Here is a 25,144-nt window from a genome sequence, read left to right as displayed (position 1 = left end):
TATGGGGGAGATACCTCCCCAGTAGGGGCCGACTGACACCTCATATAGGTGGCTGCCACTCTGGGAATAAAGCTTCCAGAGGAAGGATCAGGCAGCAGTATTTGCTGTCTCCATTACATTTGCTGTTCTGCAGCCCACTGGTGATACCCAGGCAACAGGGTCTGGAGGAACCCAGCAAACTCCAACAGACATGCAGCTGAGGGACCTGACTGTTAGAAGCAAAACCAACAAACAGAAAGGAATAGCATCAACATCAACAATGTCATCTACACCAAAACCCCATCTGAGGTCACCAACATCAAAGACTAAAGGTAGATAAAACCACCAAGATGGGAGAAACCAAAGAAGAAAAGCTGAAAATTCTAAAAATCAGAGCACCTCTTCTCCTCCTCCAAAGGAACACAGCTACTTGCCAGCAACAGAACAAAGCTGGACGGAGAATGACTTTGGATAAGTTGGATAGAAGTAGGTTTGTAGCCGGTAATAATCTAACTTCTTGAGCTAAAGGAGGATGTCTGAACCCATCACAAGGAAGCAAAACCCTTTGAAAAAAAGATTATCGAATGGCTAACGGCATCAAACATTGCTGTAGAGAAGACCTTAAATGACCTGATGGAACTGAAAACCATGGCACGAGAACTTCAGGACACATGCACAAGCTTCAATAGCTGATTCGGACCAAATGGAAGAAAGGGTATCAGTGGATTGAAGATCAAATTAATGAAATAGATGGATAAGAGAAGTCATAGAGAAAAGAGTAAAAAGAAATCAACAAAGCCCAAGAAATATGCGCGACTATGTAAAGACCTCAAACCTAGGTTTGACTGGTGTACCCAGCGATGGAGAGAATGGGAGAAATTGGAAAACACTCTCCAGCTAATATTATCCAGGAGAACTTCCCCAAACCCAGCAAGGCAGGCCAACATTCAAATTCAGGAAATACAGAGAACAAAACAAAGATACCCCTCTAGAAGAGCAACCCCTAAGACACATAATTGTCAGATTCAACAAAGTTGAAACGAAGGAAAATGTTAGTGCAGCCAGAGAGAAAGGGTCGGCTACCCACAAAGGGAAGCCCATCAGACTAACAGGTGGATCTCTCGGGCAGAAACCTTACATGCCAGAAGAGAGGAATAAATATTCAACATTCTTTAAAGAAAAGAATTTTCAACCTTGTGAATTTCATCCAGCCAAATTAAGTTCTTTGCTGAGTGAAGAAGAAATAAACCTTTTACAGGCGAGAAAATGCTGAAGGATTTGCAAAGAGTTCCCTAGTTGGTGTACCACAAACATGGAAAGGAATAACTGGTACCAGCCACTGCAAAACAGGCCAATTAGAAGACCATTGATGCTATGAAGAAACTGCATCAATTAATGTAGCAAAAGAAACAGCAAATATCATAAATACAGGATCAAATTCCACACATAACACATTAACCTTTAAATATAAATGGGCTAAATGCCCCAATTAAAGACACAGACTGGCAAATTGATAAACAGTCAAGACCCATCAGTGTGCAGTATTTGGGAGACCCATCTCATGTACAGACACACATAGGCTCAAAATAAAGGGATGGAGGGAAGATCTATCAAGCAAATGGAAAGCAAAACAAAACAAAAACAAAACAAACAAAACAAAAAAGCAGGGGTTGCAATCCTAGTCTCTGAAAAAAAATAGACTTTAAACCAACAAAAATCAAAAGAGACAACGAAGGCCATTCATTACATAATGGTAAAGGGATCAATGCAAATGAAGAGCCAACTATCCTAAATATATATGCACCCAATACAGAAGCACCTTAGATTCTTAAAGCAAGTCCTAGGAGACTCAGACTCCCAAACAATAATAATGGGAGACTTTAAGACCCAACTGTCAATATTAGGATATGACAAGACAGAAGGTGAACAAGGATATCCAGGAGTGAACTCCAGCTCTGCAAGTGCTGGTGACCTGGCAATAGATGACTTCAGAACTTCCACCCCAAATCAACAGAATATACATTCTTCTCAGGACCACATGGCCATTCTAAAATTGACCACATAATTGGAAGTAAAGCATTCCACAGCAAAATGTAAAGAACAGAAATCACAATAAACTCTCCCCTGTGACCACAGTGCAATCAAATTGAACGAGCAGGATTAAGAAAACCTACCAAAAACTGCAATAACTATATGGAAACTGAACAACTTGGTTCTGAATGACTACTGGTAAATAACAACGGTAAATGAAGGCAGAGAAATAAAGATGTTCTTTTGAAACCAATGAGGAACAAAGACACAGACCAGAATCCTGGGACACATTTAAAGCAATGTGTAGAAGGGAAATTTATAGCACCCAATGCAATACAAGAGAAAGCAGGAAAGATCTAACATCGACAACTTAACATCACAATTAAAAGAACTACAGTAAGTTTGCATAAAACAAATCTCAAAAGCTAGCAGCGGGCAAGAAATAACTAAGATCAGAGCAGAACTGAAGGAGATAGACATTAAAAAACCCCCAAAACTAATTGAATCCAGGAGTTTGTTTTTTAAAAAGATCAAATAAAATTGATAGACTACTAGCAAGACTAATAAAGAAGAAAAGAGAAGAACCAAATAGATGCAACAAAATGATAAAGGGGATATCACCCACCTAATCTCACAGAAATACAAACTACTCATCAAAGAATAACAACACTATAAACACCTCTACGCAAAAACAAACTAGAAAATGCCACAGAAGAAATAGATAAATTCCTGGACACATACTTACATTTCATTAGCTACAATTCGAGACTCTTTTAACACTATACCTCCCAAGACTAAACCAGGAAGAAATTGAATCCTGAATAGACCAATAAAAGGCTCTAAAACTGAGGCAATAGTTAATAGCCTACCAACCAAAAAAAAAAAAAAAAAAAAGTCCAGGACCAGATGGATTCACAGCCGAATTCTACCAGAGGTACAAAAGATCTTCTTGAACCATTCCACTTAATAGAAAAAGAGGGAATCCTCCCTAACTCATTTTATGAGGCCAACACATCGCCCTGATACTCAAAGCCTGGCAGAGACACAACCAGATAATTTTAGGACCAATATCCCTGATGAACATCAATGCAAAATCCTCAATAAAATACTGGCAAACCAAATCCAGCAGCACATCCAAAGCTTATCCACCATGATCAAGTGGGCTTCATCCCTGGGAGAAGTGGTTCAACACACACAAATCAATAAACGTAGTTTCATCACATAAACAGAAACCACCGACAAAAGCCACATAATTATCTCTAATAGATGTAGAAAAGGCCTCTACAAAAATGCAACAGCCCTTCATGCTAAAAAACTCTTGCCAATAAACTAGGTATTGATGGAACATAAATCAAAAATAATAAGAGCTTACGTGAGACAAACCCACAGCCAGTATCATAATTGAATGGGCAAAAACTGGAAGCATTCCTTTGAAAACCTGCTAATAAGACAAGGATGCCCCTCACCACCTCTATTTAACATAGTGTTGGAAGTTCTGGCCAGGGCAATCAGGCAAGAGAAAGAAATAAAGAGTATTCACTAGGGAAATGAGGGAAGTCAAATTGTCCCTGTTTGCAGATGACATGATTGTATATATAGAAAACCCCATCGCCTCGGCCCAAAATCTCAAGCTGATAAGCAATCAGCAAAGTCTCAGGATACAAAAATCCATGCTAAAAATCACAAGCATTCTATACACCATTAATAGACATACAGAGAGCCAAATCATGAATGAACTCTATTCACAATTGCTGCAAAAGAATACCTAGGAATCCAGCTTACAAGGGATGTGAAGGACCTCACCAAGGAGAACTACAAACCACTGCTCAATGAAATAAAGAGGACACAAATAAATGGAAGAATATTCCATGCCTGGGCGGATAGGGAAGAATCAATATTGTGAAAAATGGACATGCTGCCCAAAGTAATTAATAGATTCAATGACTGCCCTCACAGAATTGGAAAAACTACTTTAAAGTTCATATGGAACCAAAGAGCCCGCATTTCGCCAAGAAGACAATCCTAAGCCAAAGAATAAAAGCTGAGGCATCACGCCACCTGACTTCAAACTATACTACAAGGTTGGGAACACCCCCCAAAAATCTGGCCATAAACTGGCCCCCAAAACTGGCCATAAACAAAATCTCTGCAGCACTGTGACATGTTCATGATGGCTATAACACACACGCTTGAAGGCTGTGGGTTTCACTGAAATGAGATCAAGGAACACCTGGCTCCGCTTCCAGGGCGGAAAAGTCCACTAAAGGCATTCTTAAGCCACAAACAATAGCATGAGTGATCTGTACCTTAAGGACATGTTCCTGCTGCAGTTAACTAGCCCCACCTATTTCCTTAATTCAGCCCACCTTCCTTCCCATAAAGGATAATTTTTGGTTAATTTAATATCTATAGAAACAATGCTAATGACTGGTTTGCTGTTAATAAATACGTGTGGGTACATCTCGTTTGGGCTTCTAACCTGATTCTGCACTTCACACCTCTATTTCAGTGTGTGTGTCTTTAATTCCTCTAGCAATGCTTGGGTTAGGTCTCTCTGACCGAAGCTGGGTCCCGGCATCTTTTCATAAGGCTACAGTAAAATCAAACAGCATGATACTCATACCCAAACGGAGATATAACCAATGGAATGTGAACAGAGGCCTCTAGAAATAACGCTAAAACGGCAACCATCTGATCTTCGAATGTTCTGGATAAAAATAAGAAATGGGGAAAGGATTCTATTTAATAAATGGTGCTGGGAAACCCCATAGCTATATGTGTGTAAGCTAAAACTGATCCCTGCCTTATACCTTATACAAAAATTAATTCAAGATGGATTAGACTTGAAATGTTAGGACCTAAAACCATAGAAACCTTTAGAAGAAACCTAGGCAATACCATTTAGGCCATAGGCATGCTGGCAAGGACTCTATGACTAAAAAACAGCAAAAGCAAATGGCAAATAAAGCCAAAATAGACAAATGGGATCTAATGAAACTAAAGAGCTTCTGCACAGCAAAAGAAACCACCATCAGAGTGAACAGTTAACCCGCAGAATGAGTAGCAAAGTTTTGTAATCTACCACATCTGACAAAGGCTATCATCCAGAATCTATAAAAACTTAAACAAATCTCATAAGAAAAACAATTCCATTAAAAGGTGGGCAAAAGGATATGAACAGAGATACCCCCTCAAAAAGAAGACATTTTATGCCAAAAACATGAAAATGCTCATCATCACTGGTCATTAGGAAATGCAAATCAAAAACTACAATGAGCACGACCACCAAAGTTAGAATGCATGCATCATTAAAAGTCAGGAAACAACAGGTGCTGAGAGGATGTGGAGAAATAGGAACACTTTTGGCTTAACTGTTGGTAGAAGTGTAAACTTGTTCAACCATTGTGGAGGACAGCGTGTGGTGATTCCTCAAGGATCTAGGAACTAGGAATTTATCATTTGACCTAGCAATCCCATTACTGGGCAGATATACCCAAAGGATTATAAATCATGCTACCTAGAAGACACATGCATGTATGTTTATTGCAGCACTATTCACAATGGCAAAAGACTTGAACCAACCCAAATGCCATCAATGATAGAGTGGATTAAGAAAAATGTGGCACATATGTCACCTCATGGAATACTATGCCATAAAAGGATGAGTCTATGTCCTTTGCAGGGCGCTGGATGCAGGCTGAAACCACCATTCTCAGCAAGCTATCACAAGGACAGAAACCAAACACTGTATGTTCTCACCCATAGGTGGGAATTGAAACAATGAGATCACTTTGACACAGGGTATAGGAACATCACACACTGGGGCATGTCAGGGGTTGGGTCTGGCTGAGGGATAGCATTACAAGAAATACCTAATGTAAAATGATGGTTTACGGGTGCAGTTAAAAACCAACATGGCACATGTATACCCAGACAAACCCAAGACAAGCAGTACATGTACCCTAGAACTTAAAGTATAACTCAAAAAAAAAAAAAAAAAAAGAAGACTCAATGAACAGCTGCCTCTCAAGAAACAGACTTCACCTATAGAGACAATACACAGGCCAAAAATAAACGGATGAATAAAGATATTCTATGCCAACAGAAACCAAAAAAGAGCAGAAGTAGCTTACGCTTACATGAGACAAGAACTATAAAAAGATACAAATAAGGTCAAGAGATCAATTCAGCAAGAGGATATAACAGTTATAAATATATATGCATCCACACTGAGCAAATCTACATATGTACAGGAAATATTAATAGGAGCCAAAGTGAGAGATAGCCCCAATATACAATACCTGAGACTTTAACACTATACCTCAGCATTGAACAGATCATCCAGCCAGAAAATCGACATAGAAACATCAAACTTAGCTGACTCTAGAAGCTAATCACCTGCCCTAGGGGGTCACTACAGCCTAAAAGGGAGCAGCAAAAGAAAAATAAAAAAAGAAAAGAAACATCAGACTTCATCTGTATTGTAGACCAAAATGGACCTAATCGACATCTACAGAACATTTCCCATCCAACAGTTGCAGAATATGGCTTCTTCTCCCTCAGTACATGAATCATTCTCAAGGATAGGAACACATGTTGCCACAAAACCAGCTTCTTAAAACATTCAAAACTGGAAATTATACCAAGCTTCTTCTCTGACCACAATGGAATAAAACTAGACATCAATAACAAGAGGAATTTTGAACTATACAACAGATGGAAATTAAAACAATATGCTTCTAAATAAACAGTGGGTCAATGAAGAAATTAAGAAAGAAATTGGAAAACTTTGAAAAAATTATAATGGAAAAACACAATATACCAATTCTCAGGGATATAGCAAAGTAGTACCTAAGATGGAAGCTTATTGGTCGTTACATCAAAAAGAGGAAAAAACTTCAAGTAAACAATCTAATAATGTATCTTAAAGAACTATACAAGCAAGAGCAAAAGTAAGCCCAAAAGTAGTAGAAGAAAATAAGTAATAAAGATGAGTGCAGAAATAAATAAAATAGAAACAAAGAATACAAAAGATCAACAAATCAAAAGATGGCTCTTTGAAAGATGAATGAAATCAACAAAACCTTTATCCAGACTAAGAAAAAGAGAGAAGACCCAAGCAAACAAAATCAGAGATGAAAAAGAGGGAATTATAATACAACTGATACTACAGAAATTAAAAAGATCTTTAGAAGCTACCAAGAGCAGCTGTATTTCAATAGACTGGAAAACTTAGAAGAAACAGATAAATTTCTAGACACATACAACCGTTTGGAGGTTCCTCCAGAAACTAAAAATATAGCTACCATGTGATCCAGCAATCCCACTGCTGGGTATATGCCCAAAAGAAAGGAAATCAGTGTATCAAACAGATATCTGTAGTCCCATGTCTACTGCAGCACTATTCATAACAGCCAAGGTTTAGAAGCAACCTAAATGTCCATCAACAGTTGAGTGGATAAAGAAAATGTGGGATATATGCACAATGGAGTCCTATTCAGCCACAAAAAAAGAATGAGATCCTGTCAGTTTCATGTATGGAACTGGAGGTCATTATATTAAGTGATATAAGCCAGGCACAGAAAGACAAATCTCACATGTTCTCACTTATTTGTAGGAGTTAACAACTAAAAAAACTGAACTCATGGTGATAAAAGAGAGCAGAACGGTAGTTACTAGAGGCTGGGAAGGGTGGTGATGGTGGGTGGTGGGGGATGGTTAATGAGTACAAAAATACAGTTAGACAGAATGTATATGATCCAGTATTTGATAGCACAACTAGGTGACTAGAGTTAAGTCAAGAATAACATATTGTGCATTTAAAAATAACTAAAATAGTAGAATTGGACTGTTTGCAATACAAAGAAAGGATAAATGCTTTAGGTGCCCCATTTACCCTATTGTGATTACTGTGCGTGTATGCAATAAATATATACACCTACTATGTACCCACAATAGTTAATAATAAAACATTAAGAAAAAGGAGGAATTGACAGAGAGGAAAGGCAAAGAAGACCCAAAATATACAATGTGGAAATTCCCAAAGACTGAAGAAAAAGAACAGAATACTAGACGCCGGGTATTGGTGGCACATGCCTATAATCCCAGCAGTTTGGAGGCTGAGGCAGGAGGATCACTTGAGGCCATGAGTTCAAGACCAGCCTGGGAAACATAGCAAGCCTCCACTGCTGTTAGAAAAAAGAAAGACAGGGAGAAAGGGAGAAAAGGAAAAAGAGAAAAAGGGCAGGGCAGGGGGAGAGAGAAGGAAGGAAGGAAGGAAGGAAAGAAGGAAGGAGAGAAAGAATGGGGGAGGGGAGAAGGAGGGGAGAGGGAGGGGAGACGGAGGGGAGAGGAGGGGAGGGGAGGGAAGAGGGAGGGGAGAGGAGGGGGAGGAGGGGAGAGGGAGGGGAGGGGAGAGGGAGGGGAGGGGAGGGGAGGGAAGAATGCAGGCAATAATTCAAGAGTACTTTCCTAAAATTGAGAGGATAAAAAAAGACTCCTAAAACCCAGAAAGGAATAAAAAGACTGGAAGCTACATATTAAAAAGATACACTATGATGAGGACTTACAAAACTGATGAAAAAATTAAAGAACAATGGAGATATTTCAAACTTGTGGACAGGAAGCTTCAATATCATTAAGATGTCAGTTTTTTTCCAACTTGATCTTTGGATTTAATATAATCCCAGCCAACCCAGCAAGCTCTTTTGTGGATACAAACATAATAACTCTAAAGTTTATATGGATATCCAAAAGACCCAGAATAGCCAATAAATAATTGAAGGAGAACAAAGTTGGGGGACTGACACTATGTGGCTTCAAGAAACACTATAAAGCTACAGTAATCAGGATATCGGGGCACTGGCAAAAGAACAGAAAAAAAGTTGAACGGAATAGATAGTTCAGAAATGGCCCTGTACAAATAGAGTCAACTGATCTTTGGCAAAGGAGCAAAGATAATTCATCGAAGAAGGAATAGTTTTTACAATAAGTGGTGCTAAAAAAAATGCTGTACATCTACTTATGAAAAAAATGTATCTAGACACAGACCTTATAACTCTTCAAAAATATTTACTCCAAAATAAATCACACAACTAAATGTAAAATGCAAAACTAGGCCGGTTGCGGTGGCTCACACCAGTAATCCCAGCACGTTGGGAGGCCGAAGTGGACGGTTCACTTGACCTCAGAAGTTTGAGACCAGCCTAGGCAACATGGCAAAACCCCATCTCTACAAAAAACACAAAAATTAGCCAGGCACAATGGAAAAAAAGGATGCACACTGGTGGTCCTAGATACTTGGGGGTTTGAGGTGGGAGGATCACATGGGCAAGCCCTGTCTCTACTAAAAATACAAAAATTAGCCAGGCATGGTGGTGCATACCTGTAGTCCTAGCTATTCAGGAGGTTAAGGTGGAAGGATCACCTGGGCCCAGGGAGGTTGAGGCTGCAGTGAGCCATGTTGCAACACTGCACTCCAGCCTGGGCAACAGAGTGAGACCCCACCTAAAAAAAAAAAAAGAAAAAAAAAAAAAAAAGACAATGTCAAGAGAACATGAACACAAGCCACAGACTAGGAGAAAAATATAGGTTGACTATCTCTAATCCAAAATGCTCCAAAATATGAACCTTTGGAACATTGTTATGATGCCCAAAGGAATGTTCATTGGAGCATTTCAGATTTTGGATTTTTGGATTAGAGATACTCAACTGCTATAATGCAAATAGTCCAAAATCTGATAAAAACCCAATCCAAAACAGTTCTGATCCCAAGCATTTCAGAGAAGAGATACTCAATCCGTATTTGCAAAAGACATATTTGATAAAGGACCATTAACCAAAATATACAAAGAATTCTTAAACTCAACAATAAGAAAATAAAGTACCCAATTTAAGAATGGGTGAAAGATCTCAACAGGCAACTCACTAAGGTATACAGGTGGCAAAGCAGTATATAGTAGGAAGCATATGAAAAGAGGTTCAACATCATATGTCATTTGGAGATTGCAAATAACAACAACAAGAAGATACCACTACACAGCAATTAAAATAACTAAAATCCAAAACACTGATAAAACCAAATGCTGGAGAGGACGTGGAGTAACAGGAACTCTCATTCATTCACTGCAAAATGGCACAGATACTTTGGGAGACTGGTGGTTTCTTACAAAACTAAATGTACTCTTACTAGACAATCCAGCAACTGTATTCCTCTGTATTCACCCAAATGAACTGAAAACTTATGTCCACACAAAAACCTGCTTATAGATGTTTATATCATCTTTATTCATAATTGCTATCACTTGGAAGCAATCACGATGTCTTTCAGTACATCTTGAAAGTGAATAAATAAACTGTAGCATATCCATACAATGTAATATTATGCGCTAAAAAGTAATGAGTTATTGAGACACAAAAAGATTACAGAGGAACCTTAAGTGTATATTACTAAGTGAAACCATCCAATCTGAAAAGAGTACATACTGTATGAGTCCATTTAGATGACAGTCTGGAAAAGACAAAACTATGGAGATAGTAAAATAATCAGTGGTTGCCAGGGTTTGGAAGAAAGGGAGATATAATATAAGCAGAGGCCAGGCGCAGTGGCTCAAGCCTGTAATTCAGCACTTGGGAGGCTGAGGGGCTGGATCACGAGGGTCAGGCGATTTGAGACCATTCTGCCAACATGGTGAAACCCCGCTCTACTAAAATATAAAAAAATTCAGTCGGGCGTGGTATGGACGCTTCAGGGTCCGAAGTTACTTGGGAGCTGAGGCAGGAGAATGGTATGAACCCGAGGGCAGATTTGTAGCGAGCAGATCGACGGCACCCTGCGCCCGGCAGAGCAGACCCGCACCAAACGCGCAATGGCGAGGCACGCAGGCGATATAATCCGGCATGGCGTCTCGCCGCTACGGTACACAGGGAGTTCCGTGCCGCAACGACAGGTACGAATGCGGCTTCTGGCGAGACCCGATTTTCCTGTTCAAAACCAGAAGCGCCCAGCCAACGGCATAAACGCCGAATATAACCGGCGCTAATTGGCGAGATAACGACGCCACAATTGTTCACGATTGCGTTCAAACGCCCGGCGCATGGTCGATAGGCAGGGAAAATGCATGGTGGGGAAAGCGGGCATACAGAACCCATCTTTTCACCCATTAGTCCTGTTCTCACGCCGTTGATGCAAACATGTCTGGAGGTTGCAGCCCATATAAAAGAAAGAGGTACAACTGAACTCACAGTTCCACGTGGCTAGGGAGGCCTCTCAATCATGGCAGAAGGCAAGGAGGGGCAAGTCACATCTTACATGGATGGTGGCAGGCAAAAAAAAAAAAAAAGAGAGCTTGTGCACAGAACCTCTCATTTTTAAAAAACCATCAGATCTCACTGAGATCCATTCACTATCATGAGAATAGCATGGGAAAGACCTGCCCCCCTAATTCAGGCATCTCCCACCAGGTTCCTCTCACAACACATGGGAATCATGGGAGCTAAAAGATGAGATTTGGATGGGAATAAAGAGCCAAATCATATCACTATGAATCCAAAACTCCTCTAAGAAAAGGTCTATTAAAAAAAAAAAAAAAAGACACACTATGTACTGTACTAGAAAAATAAACTCAATGCCAAAATATATTTTAAGAAAATGACTGGACTTTAAGTAAAAAGAAAGATACACTTTGAGCATTCAAGCAAAAAGATCAAATCACTTATAAGGTAAAGAAAATAAAACTGCCATCAGACTTTCTGCAGCAATGTTTTATGCCAGAACATAATTAAATTATATATTAAAGACAGTCAAGGAAAAACAGTAAGCCAAGGATTTTATGTGTGGCCAAATCAACCCTCACAAATACAGTCATAAGACAAACTGTTATGAAAATGGAAAATCTATGAGTGTAGTGTTCACACAAGTTCTTCCTAAGGAATCTATTACAAAAAGAGTTTCAAGCAATCAGAATGACTAAAGAGACACTGACATAAGAATTGGAAGACTAAAATAAAGAACACCAAGGATCTTTTATGTTTCTCATTTAATACACAAAACAAGCCTTGATAGTAGTGTTTCCATTCTACACATGGAGGAAATGAATGCCACAGTCAGAGGAACTTATCCATGGTTGCTGAGCAAGTAATGAAGCCAGGATTGGAAACAAAGCCCATTCTCTTTCCACCACATGAAGCTACCCCCACATACACGAGCTAAACCCTTGTCTCTGCATATACTAGAATAGCATATTGCCTGAAATTTCATTCTCCCCATTATCTACTTAATGATTTATTTGAAAAAAAAAATCTTTGATACACCCAAAAATCACTTACTCCCTGTGGCTTTCCCTTATCCAAAAGGGCCATGTATATTGTCATCAATAAAATCGTATGGTACTGACAAAGAAAAGCCACCTCATCTGTGGCCCCAAAATCGCTTATTGTCTTATGGCTTTCCCTTACCCAAAAGGGCCATATGTATTATCATTAATAAAGGCATATAGTACTGATAAAGTAAAGCCACTTCAGCTGTGGCCCCAGAGCATTTCACATACAACATCTGTAACACAGATTTTGCCACATGTGCTTTCGATGATGGTAAAAACTGTCACTTCTGTGGCTTAAAATCCCAATACAGAGCATATTCTTCCCAGTAAATGTATTTGGGAGAAAAAGAAGAGGGCAGATAACAAGTCTGGGATATCTTTCTTGACTATACAAGATAAAGTTAATTACTTAAATATCTCTGCATTAATTCTGAACTTTGTGGGTACTTTTTATTCTTGTCCTTTTCACGCAATGTTATTATTTGTTTTCATTTTTGTCTGTCCTCTGAGAGCAAGAATGATCTTTTTTTTCCTTTATAGCTTACCATCTAACATAAAATAGTGAACACAACTAAGAAGTGTTCAAAAAATGGTGATTGAATAAAGAGAAATCATAAAATAAGTTATTTCTCTGTTCCAATTCTGTGCAGATGGACTATGATGAATATGAAGAATAAAAGCCCAATTTTTATGTGGTTTAAGTATTACTGTATACCAAATTGCATATATTTAAGCAACAGAATTTTACATCAGAGGAATCAGAATCTAATATTTTAAAAGTAATAGTGTTAATGAGCATCAGCGTATTATAGAACTTTTAGACTACAAAAAAATCTGAATTTTTTTTCTCATTTTTTTCCAGAGAGTTTTGCACTGCAGGGTAAAATTATTATAATTATTTTTTAAAATGTTAGAGCCTGAAGGCATTTTTGTCTTGAATAAAGCCTGGAACATTTTGAAAACGGGCTCAGAGTAAGTTACTAGTATTTTTAATTACTATTTGGCATACAACTGCACAATTTCCTTATACGAGAATGTGAACAAATTAATTACAAACATACACACTTTTTGCCTTTTTTGCAGATGACTGTATGTATTTCTCAATTCAAATTGTTTTCTCCCTTTAATATTAAAGAAAATAACAGAATTATTAGAGCCTACTTTTGCCACTTCAGTAACACATGTATAGGTTCATTTCACTGGCTAATTCTCAGCATCTGGCTAATTCCATTATTGAACATATCAACAGTGTCATCTCCTAGGTTATTTTTCCACCAGCTCTGGATATGAGGTTCACTCGAAGCTTTTTAAGGGGAGACAGACAACAAGAGTGAGAGAGACAGAGAAGGAAAGAGAGCACAAAAGTGCAACACACATCCCTGCCTAGACACAACTTCTAAAAAGAGGAAAAGTACACTCCACTTCCTCAACATTTAAACAAGCTGTTTAATCTGAAAACACCTGTTTCATACATAGACACTCTTCTTGATGCATAGCTGTAATACCAAAGGCCACAAAACTGATGGATCAGGAATATTTCTTCCTGCCTCATGACAACTCTCCTTCCCCAGTCCTATAATTAATAATGTCTGTCACACCTACTGAAATACCTTTTAGTCAATCTAATTCTTGAATCCATATCAAAACAGATATACTTAATCTCAATGCATTTCTCCTATATCTGTTTTCATGTAAAACATCATTCTGACTTTTCCAACTCCACCCAAAAACACTTCTTCTTCCTTTTAGATCCCATCCAGGTCTATCAGGTCAAAACTCAAGACTACCATTTGGACAGTACCCCTAGAAAATACAATCATTCTCAATCTAATTAAAAAATCATTATAATGGAAAGATAATTAAAAATAATTCACTTAAAATGGAAACATCTTAAAACACATAATTAGATTTTTAATAATATTATTTCTAGTGTAGAAAAACTACTAGTTTCTCCTTACCACTTCTAATAGTTGTATTTTCTAATAGTTCTGTCTGAAGTTGTAGTTCAGCTTCTCCAAGTATCTTTAGAACAGAATCTGTCGGACTTTTCCCCCAGGCTCTTCTTGGAGATCCATTAGGATCTAATTTAATAACTTCTCCTACTGTATGTCCTATAAGAAAAAGATACAAAGAAACAATTTTCAGTAACAGTATAATAATACTGCATGGTAAGGCAGATTTTGGGTCTCTTATCCAATTGAGTGGTTCATGAGAAAAAAAGGTTATATGACAAAGATTTTCAGGGAAAGAATGATGAATAATGGTGAGAACAGAGGCAAATGAAACTAGCAATAAAAATATATCTATAATTGCCTTTTAGAATATGAATTAAATTCTAGTTTTGGGGAATATAAAAATAGGAAAAAACCATAAATTAATACAGGCTGAGTATCTCTTACCTGAAATGCTTTGGACCAGAAGTGTTTTAAATTCTGAATTTTTTTCAGACTTTGAAATATGTGCATATACATAATGAGATATCTTGTTGATGGGACCAAAGTCTAAACATGAAATTCATTTGTTTGTTTTTTAAGAGATAGAGTCTCACTATGTTGCCCAGGCTAGTCTTGGACTCCTGGGCTCAAGTGATCCTCCCACCTTGGCTTCCCAAAGTGCTGGGATTATAGGTGTGAACCACCATACCTGGCCTCATTTATGTTTTACATCCATCTTATACACATAGACTAGAGGTAATTTTATATAATACTTTAAATAATTTTGTGAATAAAACAAAGTTTGTATACACAGAATCATCAGAAAGCAATAGTGTCACTGAATTGGTCACCCATGTGGGCCCTCTGTGGTTGTCTGGCATCACCATCATTCCTGACTGTGAGTTTATATGCTGCTAATAAGCAATCATTTTCTTACACTTGTTCATACAGAAATACTTCATAGTTAAAAAAATAGAGACATACATTTTGGTGAAAAACTGTGTTTAAGATAACTAAGCAGCACAGTATTAGAATACCTGTGAGCTGTTAAGAAACAGCAGGCTTTTAGTCTCCACCCATGAAACTGGATTTTGATTAAAAGCTTACTCTATACTGTCTTTCATTTTACTGGCAAAAAGAAATATCAGAAGCAGCTGAGGGATCAGAAAGGGATCTGAAGGAATGAGAAGGTATTCTATCATATTGCCTTTTTAAATGGCTGGAGGGTCTTTTTGTCCTTGGGGATGCTAAATAAACCATGTGTTGTGTACCTGCACTTTGATTTTGACACATCACATGGGGTCACATGTGGGGGTGTCACACTGGTACTCAAAAGTTTCAGATTTGGGGGCATTTTGGATTTCAGATTTTGGATTAGGAATGCTCAACCTGTATTATGTTTCTATAAAATCTTTATGTGAAAAAATAGAAAAAACTAAGATAAGTGAATAACAATTGGGGGGAATATAAAAATAGAAGAAACAGAAATCAGTATTTCATTTCTATACATTTAACACAAAAAAGAAAACAAATCTTAAAACAAACACACATACGGTTTAAAAAATAGAGAAAAGTATTTCTAAGAAAATTTGTCCTGCTTTATTTATCATAAGTAGGCAAATAACTGCTACTTCCCTATTGACAATAATAATTTGGGGTAAACCATTTTAATAAAATGTATCAAAGCAAAATATAAAAATTACATACTGAAGTTCGAGTATTTAGAATATTTGGTAATAATATATGAAGTATATAGGTACCTAGTAGTAACATACAGAATATAATATTATATATTATGAGGCATAAGGTATATAGACATTCAATGGTAACCTAATACATTTTGATACAGTTAATGTACCAGTTCCATGAAAGTACATGCAAATCAGCAGATAATAATTAGTTTTGTACAGCCAAAATGATTACCAAGAGGAATTTCTTAAAGGATGGTGAAAATAGAGAACTCAGATATAGACCCATAACTTACAATCATTGATGTTTGACAAATGTGCCAAAGCAATTGAAAAGGGGGAAAAGTTCTAACAAACAAAACTGGGATAACTAAATGTCCATAAGAGAAACCCTCCTGTCCACCCCTCCACTGGAATTTAACCCCTTCAACGCAGGCAGCGAAAACAGAGGTGGAGTCAATGGTCTCTCTGAGCTGAGGAGGAGGTGGAAGTGGGAGTCTAGGGAGGCCAAAGTGGCTAGTGTTTGCAAGATAAGAGTACTGAAGAGTAGTAAGTTTCACAGAGAGAGAACTCAGGAAAATTGTAAAAAGCCCCTTTGAGTCTAAGACCTGAGTACTGATCAGCATATCAGTACATAATGTGTAAAGAAATTTTAGAGAAAGTTTAGAGAAAAGACCACTCAAAAGAAGCAGAGGTAACAATACTTCGAGTTCACACAGCGCCAGAAAGAGTTCCTATTCCCATAAGCCAAAAAAAATTGATTTATAATTCACAAGGTACAAGGCAGATTATTCAGAAAGGTTGTTGATGCAGAAAAGGTAAAAGATTAGCCATACGCTAATGCATAGTAATAATAATAAATACTAATAATATAGATTGCTGCTCTGTTCCAGCTAACAAAGCTTAAAAGCAAGACTTGAAAGAGCCAAGCTATGCACAGGTAACTAAATTGTGTCCAAGAATAAAGGTCAAGAATATTTATAGAATATAAAAATACATAGCACAAATATTAAAATTCACAACATTTGGCCGCTCCCCAAAAATTATCAAGCATGTACAGAAACAGAATATTAACTATAAAAAAAGGAGGAAAAAAATCACTGAATCCAATCCAACCCCATAATTACAGAGATAATGTAACTAGTAGACAATGACATTTATAACTGTATTCCATATGTTCAACAAGCTAGAGAGAAGACTGACCACGATAGAGGTAAAGAAAACATTAATAAGATCCATATTGAACTTGTCCAAATGAAGTTCATATAAATGAACCTGTCCATTGAACTCGTCCATTCACACTGGACACAGAAAAACAAAATAGAAGAAATAATGGCCACAAGTTTTTCAAGTTTGATGAAAACTATAAATTCATAAATCCAAGATGCTCAACAAAACCCAAGCAAAAGAAACATGATGAAAGTGACATTAAGGCACATTATAATCAAATTCACTGAAACCAAGTCTACAGGGAAAAATCTGAGAAGGAGTGAGAGAAAAAAGACACAGAGGAATAAAACTAAAAATGAGGGTAACAGAAGACTTCTCATCACAAGTAATGTGCATAAGATGCCAGAGGAGCAGCATCATTAAAGCACCAAAAGAAAAACATTTCAATTTAGAATTCTATGTCTCAGAAAAAATATCTTTGCAAAAGGAAGGCTAAATAAAATAAAAACTTTTACAGACATTTTTATGTCTTTAAAATAAAAACTTTTACAGACATACAAATGTTGAAAGAATCACCAGCAGGACTGTACTACAAAAAATCTCAAAGGGAGTCCTTTAGGCAGAAGAAAAATGATACAAAATAGATACCTTCTACACAAAAGAAATGAAAACGACATGGGTAGACACAAAATAGTTTTTTCTTATTATTTAAACAATTTTAAAGAATAAATGACTATGCTGTATTATGGGATTTATAGCATTAAAAAAATAGCACCAAAGGTTGGGAGGGAACAAATGTAAGTACAGGTGACCCTCGAACAAAGTTTTGAAATGCTGGGTTCACTTATAAACAAATTTTCTTCCATCTATGCCACCCCTCAGACACCAAGACCAACCCCCCACTTCCTCCTCTTCAGCCTACTCAATGTGAAGATGATGCCGATGAAGGATTTTATGATGATCCATTTCCACTTAATAAATAGTAAATATATTTTCTTGTTCTTATTCCTTTAGTAACATTTTCTTTTCTCTTGCTTCCTTTGTTATAAGAATATAGTATATAATACATATAACATGTAAAATATATGTTAATTGGCTTTATGTTATTGATAAGGCTTCTGGTCAACAGTAGGCTATTACTAGTTACATTTTGGGGGAGTTAAGAGTTACACGCGGATTTTTGACTACGGGGGGGTTCAATACTGCCTAACCCCCATACTATTCAAGGGTCAACTGTATATTATAATATTCTTATACCATATATGAAGTATAACTCAACTGAAGATAGGCTGTGCTAAGATAATACACTATAAACTCTGAAGCAAACACTGAAATAACAATGAGCTACAGCTAATAATTCAACAACAGAGGTAAATGGAATAATAAAAAATAACTAACTCCAAATAATGCAAAACAGGAGAAAAAAGGAAAGAAAGCATAGATGAGGCAAACAAAAAACAAATAGAAAAATGGTACACAAGCAGTCCCTGACTTATGATGGTTCGACTTAAGATTTTACAACTTTACAACGGGTGTATTAGACTGTAATCCCATTGTAAATTGAGGAGCATCTGGATTTAAATCCAATCACATTAATAATCACATTAAATGTAAATGATCTAAACATACCAGTTAAGGTTATAAGAGTGCATTAAAAAATGAATTTAACAATATGCTGCCCACAAGAAACCCACATTAAATATAAAGACACATATAGATTAAGAGGGAAAAAAGGATAAAGATATACCAGGCTAACGCTGAGCAAAACAAAGTGGGAGTAACTATATCAATATCAAACAAAGAAAACTTTTAATAAAGCAAAGATTTTTTTAAAAGGAAAAGGCTATTAATAATTACAACACAGATGAATCTGAAAAATCATTATGCTTTCAGCCAGAGGTGAGATATTAGGGGAAAAACATCATTATGCTTGAGTGAAAGAAGCCAGACACAAAAGAATACAAACTGTTAAGAGTCTGTTTATATGATATTCTAGAACAGGAACATTTAATCTAAGGTAGAAAAAAAATTCAGAAAAAGTTGCCTCTGGGAGGGTAAGACCAGATAATGACTAGGCAGGGGCAAACTTTCTGGGATGATGTTAATGTTCTATATCTTGATGGCTTATTTTGCAGCTCCCAGCATTTGTTAAAACCCAGTAAATACACATTTGCAATGTGTGCATTTCATTGCATGTAAATTTAACATAAAGGAAAAAACAAACATTGAACTCTAATAAATAATTATATGCTGTGAAATACTTAGGGCAAGGTATACCAATGTCTGCAATTTACTCTGAATGGCATGACACAATGACAAACCAATTGATGGTTTTGGTATCAGGATGATGCTGGCCTTATAAAATGAGTTAGGGAGGAGTCCCTCTTTTTCTAATGTTTGGAATAGTTTCAGAAGGAATGGTACCAGCTCCTCTGTACCTCTGGCAGTATTCGGCTGTGAATCCGTCTGGTCCTGGGGTTTTTTTTGGTTGGTAGGCTATTAATTACTGCCTGAATTTCAGAACTTGTTATTGGTCTATTTTCAGGGATTCGACTTCTTCCTGGTTTAGTCATGGGAGGGTGTATATGTCCAGGAATATAACTATTTCTATTTCTTCTAGATTTACTAGTTTATTTGCATAGGCGTGTTCATAGTATTCTCTGATGGTAGTCTGTATTTCTGTGGGATCAGTGGTGATATCCCCTTTATCATTTTTCATTGTGTCTATTTGATTCTTCTTTTCTTCTTTATTAGTCTGGCTAGCCATCTATCCATTTTGTTAATCTTTTCAAAAAACCAGCTCCTGGATTGATTTTTTTTTTTGAAGGGCTTTTCAAGTCTCTATCTTCTTTCAGTTCTGCTCTGCTCTTAGTTATTTCTTGTCTTCTGCTAGTTTTTGAATTTGTTTGCTCTTGCTTCTCTAGTTCTTTTAATTGTGATGTTAGTGTGTCAATTTTAGGTCTTTCCCACTTTCTTCTGTGGGCATTTAGTACTATAAATTTCCCTCTAAACACTGCTTTAGCCGTGTCCCAGAGATTCTCATACATTGTGTCTTTGTTCTCATTGGTTTCAAAGAGTATCTTTATTTCTGCCTTCATTTCCCAAGTTAGGAAAAAAAGCACCCAAAAAGATTACAGAGAACACAAGACATGAAATAGTGTCTATTCCTACCAGCCAAACTGGAAAACCTCATCATTCCTTGTGTAGAGCACTCAGAAGTGTCTTATCTCCTAAATGGGGATAATTAGCATTAGACTAAACATGGCTCTGATCTCATCTCACAAATATTAAAAATAAGACATGAATGAATCAAACTGAGCCCAAGTATTAAAACTTAACTGCATTCCAGAATAAATCTCCAGAATAATTACAAAAATACAAAAATACCTAGTACCCAACAAGGTAAAGTGCAAAATGTCCTACATCCAATTAAAAATAGCCAAGCATGCAAAGAAGCAGAAGAATATGACCTGTAACAAGGAGAAAAGGCAATCAATAAAATGGACCCAATAAAATTCTAACATCTGACACAGATGTTAGAATAAGTAAAGACATTAATAAAGTTTTTACAACTGTATTCCATATGATCAAAAAAGTTAAGCAGAGACATGGCAGATAGAAAAACAACTCCTTAAACTTCTGGAGGTGAAAACTACAATATCTGAGATGAAAAGTACACTGAATAGGATTAACAGCAGATTGGATATGGCAGGAAAAAAAGACTATCATCTGTTAAAGATAGAGTAACAGAAACTATCCACAATGAAAAACAACAAGAATCTAAAAAAATAAAATGAAAAGAGCACCACTGAGGTATGAGACAAAAAGTGAAACTGGAGTCCCTAAAGGACAGAAGGAGGAGGCATGGAAAAAATATTAGAAGAAATGATGGCTGAAAGTGTTCCAAATGTGTCAACCATAAACCCAAATATACAAGAAGCTCAATAAATCCCAAGGACGGAAGCATGAAGAAAACTATACCAAGGCATTTTACAATCATATTGCTCAAAACCAGTGATAAAGACAAATCATAAAAGCAGTCAGATAGTGTCCCCACCCAAATCTCATCTCGAATTATAAACCTGTGTTGAGGGAGATAGGTGATTGGATCTTGGGGGCTCTTCCAAGACTGATTTATGGTCTCTCATGTATTCCTGCAGTAGTCTATGATTATTCCTAGCATATTATTTATCAACTACAATTATCTCTTTACTTGCCTGTCTTTCCACTAGACCTTAAGCTCCTTAAGGGGAGGGACTACATTCTAAACATTATTGTATTTCCATTGCTTCAGAGTGTATTGCATATGGTAGGTATCCAATAAAGAATTATTGAATAAATAAGCAAAGTAAATGCTATCAAGTCTTTGGGCTTTTTTCCAGTGCAAGAAAAAAATTCTACAAAAACAGTCTGTGAAAAAAATTACTTAAAATCAGATTTGTTGATGGTCAGACTTGTCCTTCTAGAATGTAAGCTCCACAAGAGCACGTTTCTGTTTTGTTTCTATATCTCCAATGCCTAGAATAATGTAAGAAAATATAGATTCTTAGTAATTATCACTGAATAAATAAATCATTAAGTCAGATTTTCTCAATACTCTCACTAAATGCCTAAGAGATGTTTCTGAGACACTACTCTGGTTCTCATCAATAATTATTTGTAGTAACAGATTAATTTAACATGGTATACAGAGTTAAAGTAATACAATTTAAATATGTATCATTAGTTCCCTCTTTCACACTATACACTTTTGTAATAAAAATCCTTGCCATTAAGGCTGATTAGTTTGATAAGTTTTCTCTGTTCTTCACATCTCCCTGTGAGAGGGAGGCACTTCTACTTGCCCAAAAGGAAAATATATAGAATTCTTTCAGCTTCTCTCAGTTCTTCTAAGCGTTCATTTTTTTTCAGAGTGGTTAGTCTACAAGTTTATATATGTACTAGACCTAAATAGGATATTAATATACTTCTGTACATACTTTCAGTTGTAGAGAAGGATGTATCTAGTGTTAACTCATCCAGAGGAATCACAAGTTGACCTCCTGCCTCCCACTTCTTGCGGTCAGATGAAACTGATTTTTCTTTTTCATGCTCTTTGGCATCTTCAAGAATATTTATCTCACAAGTATCAGAGAGATGCTGCTTTCCTTTTTCATCTTCTTGAGCTTTAAGATTTTCATTTAATCTACGAAGTATTTCTCGCTTACTCTGAAAGTTATAACATTGTATATTTTAATATTTTAATATGTATATCATTAAGTAAAATGACTGATAAATGTCGAAAATTATACTTACTGAAATAGTATTGTTGGTCTTTTGCATTTCTTCTGAAATTTCCCGGATATCAGTTAAACTACTGTCCTTTAAATGCAGATAGATACAGAGGAAGCAACAATTTTATTTTTTTAAATCTACCTTTAAAAATATGATATCCTTGTTACTTTTTGCTTTTCATTACTTTGTTCCTTGTAAATTTTTTATTCCTATAAAATGTTAACAAAGCTTCATTATCAGCAATGATTAACCTTTAAATATTATTAATTAGACAACATAGAGAGGGGCCAATTCTCAATTATTTGTCATATTTTTGGATTACTGCTTACATAATTAAGTATATCCTCTGACCGTTTGGCACTTGATTTTTTGGTAATTTAAGTCAGTGGTAGAATTAAGAGGAAAATTCATATACTCTCTTAATTATAACTAGAAAAAGTTTTGATAGATGAAGTAATTCAAAATAGGCTGTGTAATTTTAAAACTGTCTTTATGTTTCATGTATATAAATCCTTGTTAAGCCATAGTACTAAATGTAATTGAGAAGTGGCTTTCCTCCCTAAACAAAGAGTATAACAAAAATTAGTTCTGAGTCATTTGTACTACAAATGACATAAATTTAATATCCTAATTAGCATTGTCAAAGCAATCTAGACTATTTAAAATTAAAAAATATACGAAAAGAAGAAATTAGCAGTTACGAAAGCTATGAAAGCAAAGGCATGTAGAAGGTTCAAAGTAAGAGCAATTTTCAAAGTTTTAAGTAAGTGACATTTACCAACACAACACAGAAAGAAAACCATTCAGTTATATGGATTACCTCAAATTTTGTAATACTTAAAAAAAATAAAAAATTTGGCAGTCAGTTTCAAAGTAATATATGAAGCAATGAGACAAAGAACATTTTACCCAGTAAAGTAGTCAGGAATTAGCAGTCCTACAACCAGAGAGATGAACAGCTATTGAGATGTGAGACTGGGTATCAAGAAGGGACCACACAGTGGTATCTAAAGTTGGAGTAACAACGTAGCACGTGCAAAGTCGTTATCAGAAAGAAAAAGTCACTAAGCCTACTTGAAGAACAATCATTTCTTACATGAAGTTCTTGAGAATGATCAAGAAACTTATATTTTCCTACTTAGTCTTACTTTCAAAATCAACCCAAAGGCTGCTAAAAAAAAAACAACTAGTGTACCAATTTTGTTTGCAAATATTTACTGAAACTCAACAAATAAAAGGCACAGACATCCATTACCAGGAAAGAGGAAAATGAAGTTACTATGTTTTCTGATTCAGTAGACTTTTCTCCTTCTGTCTGTTGAATTCTAGGCAGCAGCCCCACACTATGAGCCCATTTCTCTTAACCCCTGAACAGAGTCTTCACATTTCAAACAGATACCTGAAATATACTTCTAAGTTTAAGCTTTTCATTTGTCTATGTTTCTGTTTTACTATCTGTATGGCATGACAGAGATTCAAAAGTAGAAGGTAAAAGGAATAACTGATGAATTAATTGTAGTTATACTGAGTCCTCTAACATTTGCTATGTCACAAAATTTGAATAAATGTAAACATGTGTTGGACTTAATTTCTAGAGCTACTTTAGTACTAAAGAGACATTATTTTTTTAAAAGGGAACATTTGTTAATCATGAGTGTTGGGTAGAAAAATGTTTGTAATGTTATTTTCAGTACATTTCTATGTATATTTTATTTTTTCAATATTCTTTTAAAGTGATATAAGGGTTATTGTAATATATTTTCATCTACCAGGTGGTCTTAGATATAAAACGTATGAACAATGAGGCTCCAGTATTCTGAGTAAACTAAAATCTCTTAAAAAGTAATTTTTTTCCCTAGAAAAACCTGAAAGGGACAATAAGGATTAGTGATTTCATTAAATTTAACTTCCTTTTAAATAATCTTTTGACTTTGAGGAGTTCTGAATCTTAGGAAACTTACCACGCCAACTTCTTTCAAAGCTGAAGTCACAGAAATAACCGATCTCATCTGCTGCTTTGATGGAGAGCCACCTGTTTCATGCTGTCCCAAAGGTGGAGAAACATCAGAACTCTTAACTCCTTTAGCCACCAACTATAAAAAAGAATTTTATTAAATACATTAGGGATTTTATATGTGCATGAAGAAATAAAATGGTACATATCAGATAACTATTTATCCACTCTATCCACAAGTAATTTTTTCATTCCTGAATTATCTGTTGAGCAAGGCATTATGATGCTACATGCTGGGGATAGAGCAGTGACTAGCGAAAAAAACCTCTGGTCTCAGATGTAAACATAGTCATGTCACATAGTCCTAAATAACCCGCTTTCATTGCCTTATCAATGTTTCATAAAATGATCCTGAAAAACTGTCTTTTAAAGATTCAAGTGTAAGATTTTTGTTAATCTTACACCCTAGAACTTAAAGTATATTAATAATAAAAAAAAAAGAAAAAAAAAAGAAATGCTTTTGTAATTTCTGCAGGTTTGGGTACAATCTTCTCAAAGTTCAAATGTCAATTACTCAACATAAAAGCCCTCATAAAAATGCCAACATAAATGAGAATGGAAGGAGAAACAGATCCAGGTAGTACTTACTTCTTTTACAAAGTAATTTTTAAGAAAAAAATTTACTTCACTGAAAATATGTTGTATTAACACATGTGCTTGTTTTTATCTTGCCATTTAAACTCTAACAAAGCAAGATTCTGAACCCTTAATTAATACAAGGAAATGACATTAATG

At 36.1% G+C, this 25,144-nt stretch overlaps 1 protein-coding gene across 8 annotated transcripts in view; it reads right to left on the bottom strand.

Annotated features, from left to right (window-relative positions):
* NEK1 (NIMA related kinase 1) overlaps window positions 1-25,144 on the bottom strand; it is a 212,397-nt gene that overhangs the window by 79,608 nt on the left and 107,645 nt on the right. For 6 of the 8 annotated variants that reach the window (XM_021938935.2, XM_009207850.3, XM_017959203.3 and 3 more), the window contains 4 exons: window positions 24,357-24,488; window positions 22,417-22,482; window positions 22,101-22,329; window positions 14,288-14,440 (listed from right to left, as the gene is read on the bottom strand). In XM_021938935.2, coding sequence (XP_021794627.1) covers window positions 14,288-14,440; window positions 22,101-22,329; window positions 22,417-22,482; window positions 24,357-24,488 — 580 coding nt within the window. The other 2 variants (XR_004182613.1, XM_031664175.1) reach the window with 2 other exon arrangements.

This window comes from Papio anubis, chromosome 3, assembly GCF_008728515.1.
Source record: "Papio anubis isolate 15944 chromosome 3, Panubis1.0, whole genome shotgun sequence".
Lineage (NCBI taxonomy): Eukaryota > Metazoa > Chordata > Mammalia > Primates > Cercopithecidae > Papio > Papio anubis.
This window is presented reverse-complemented; position numbering and strand designations above follow the sequence as displayed.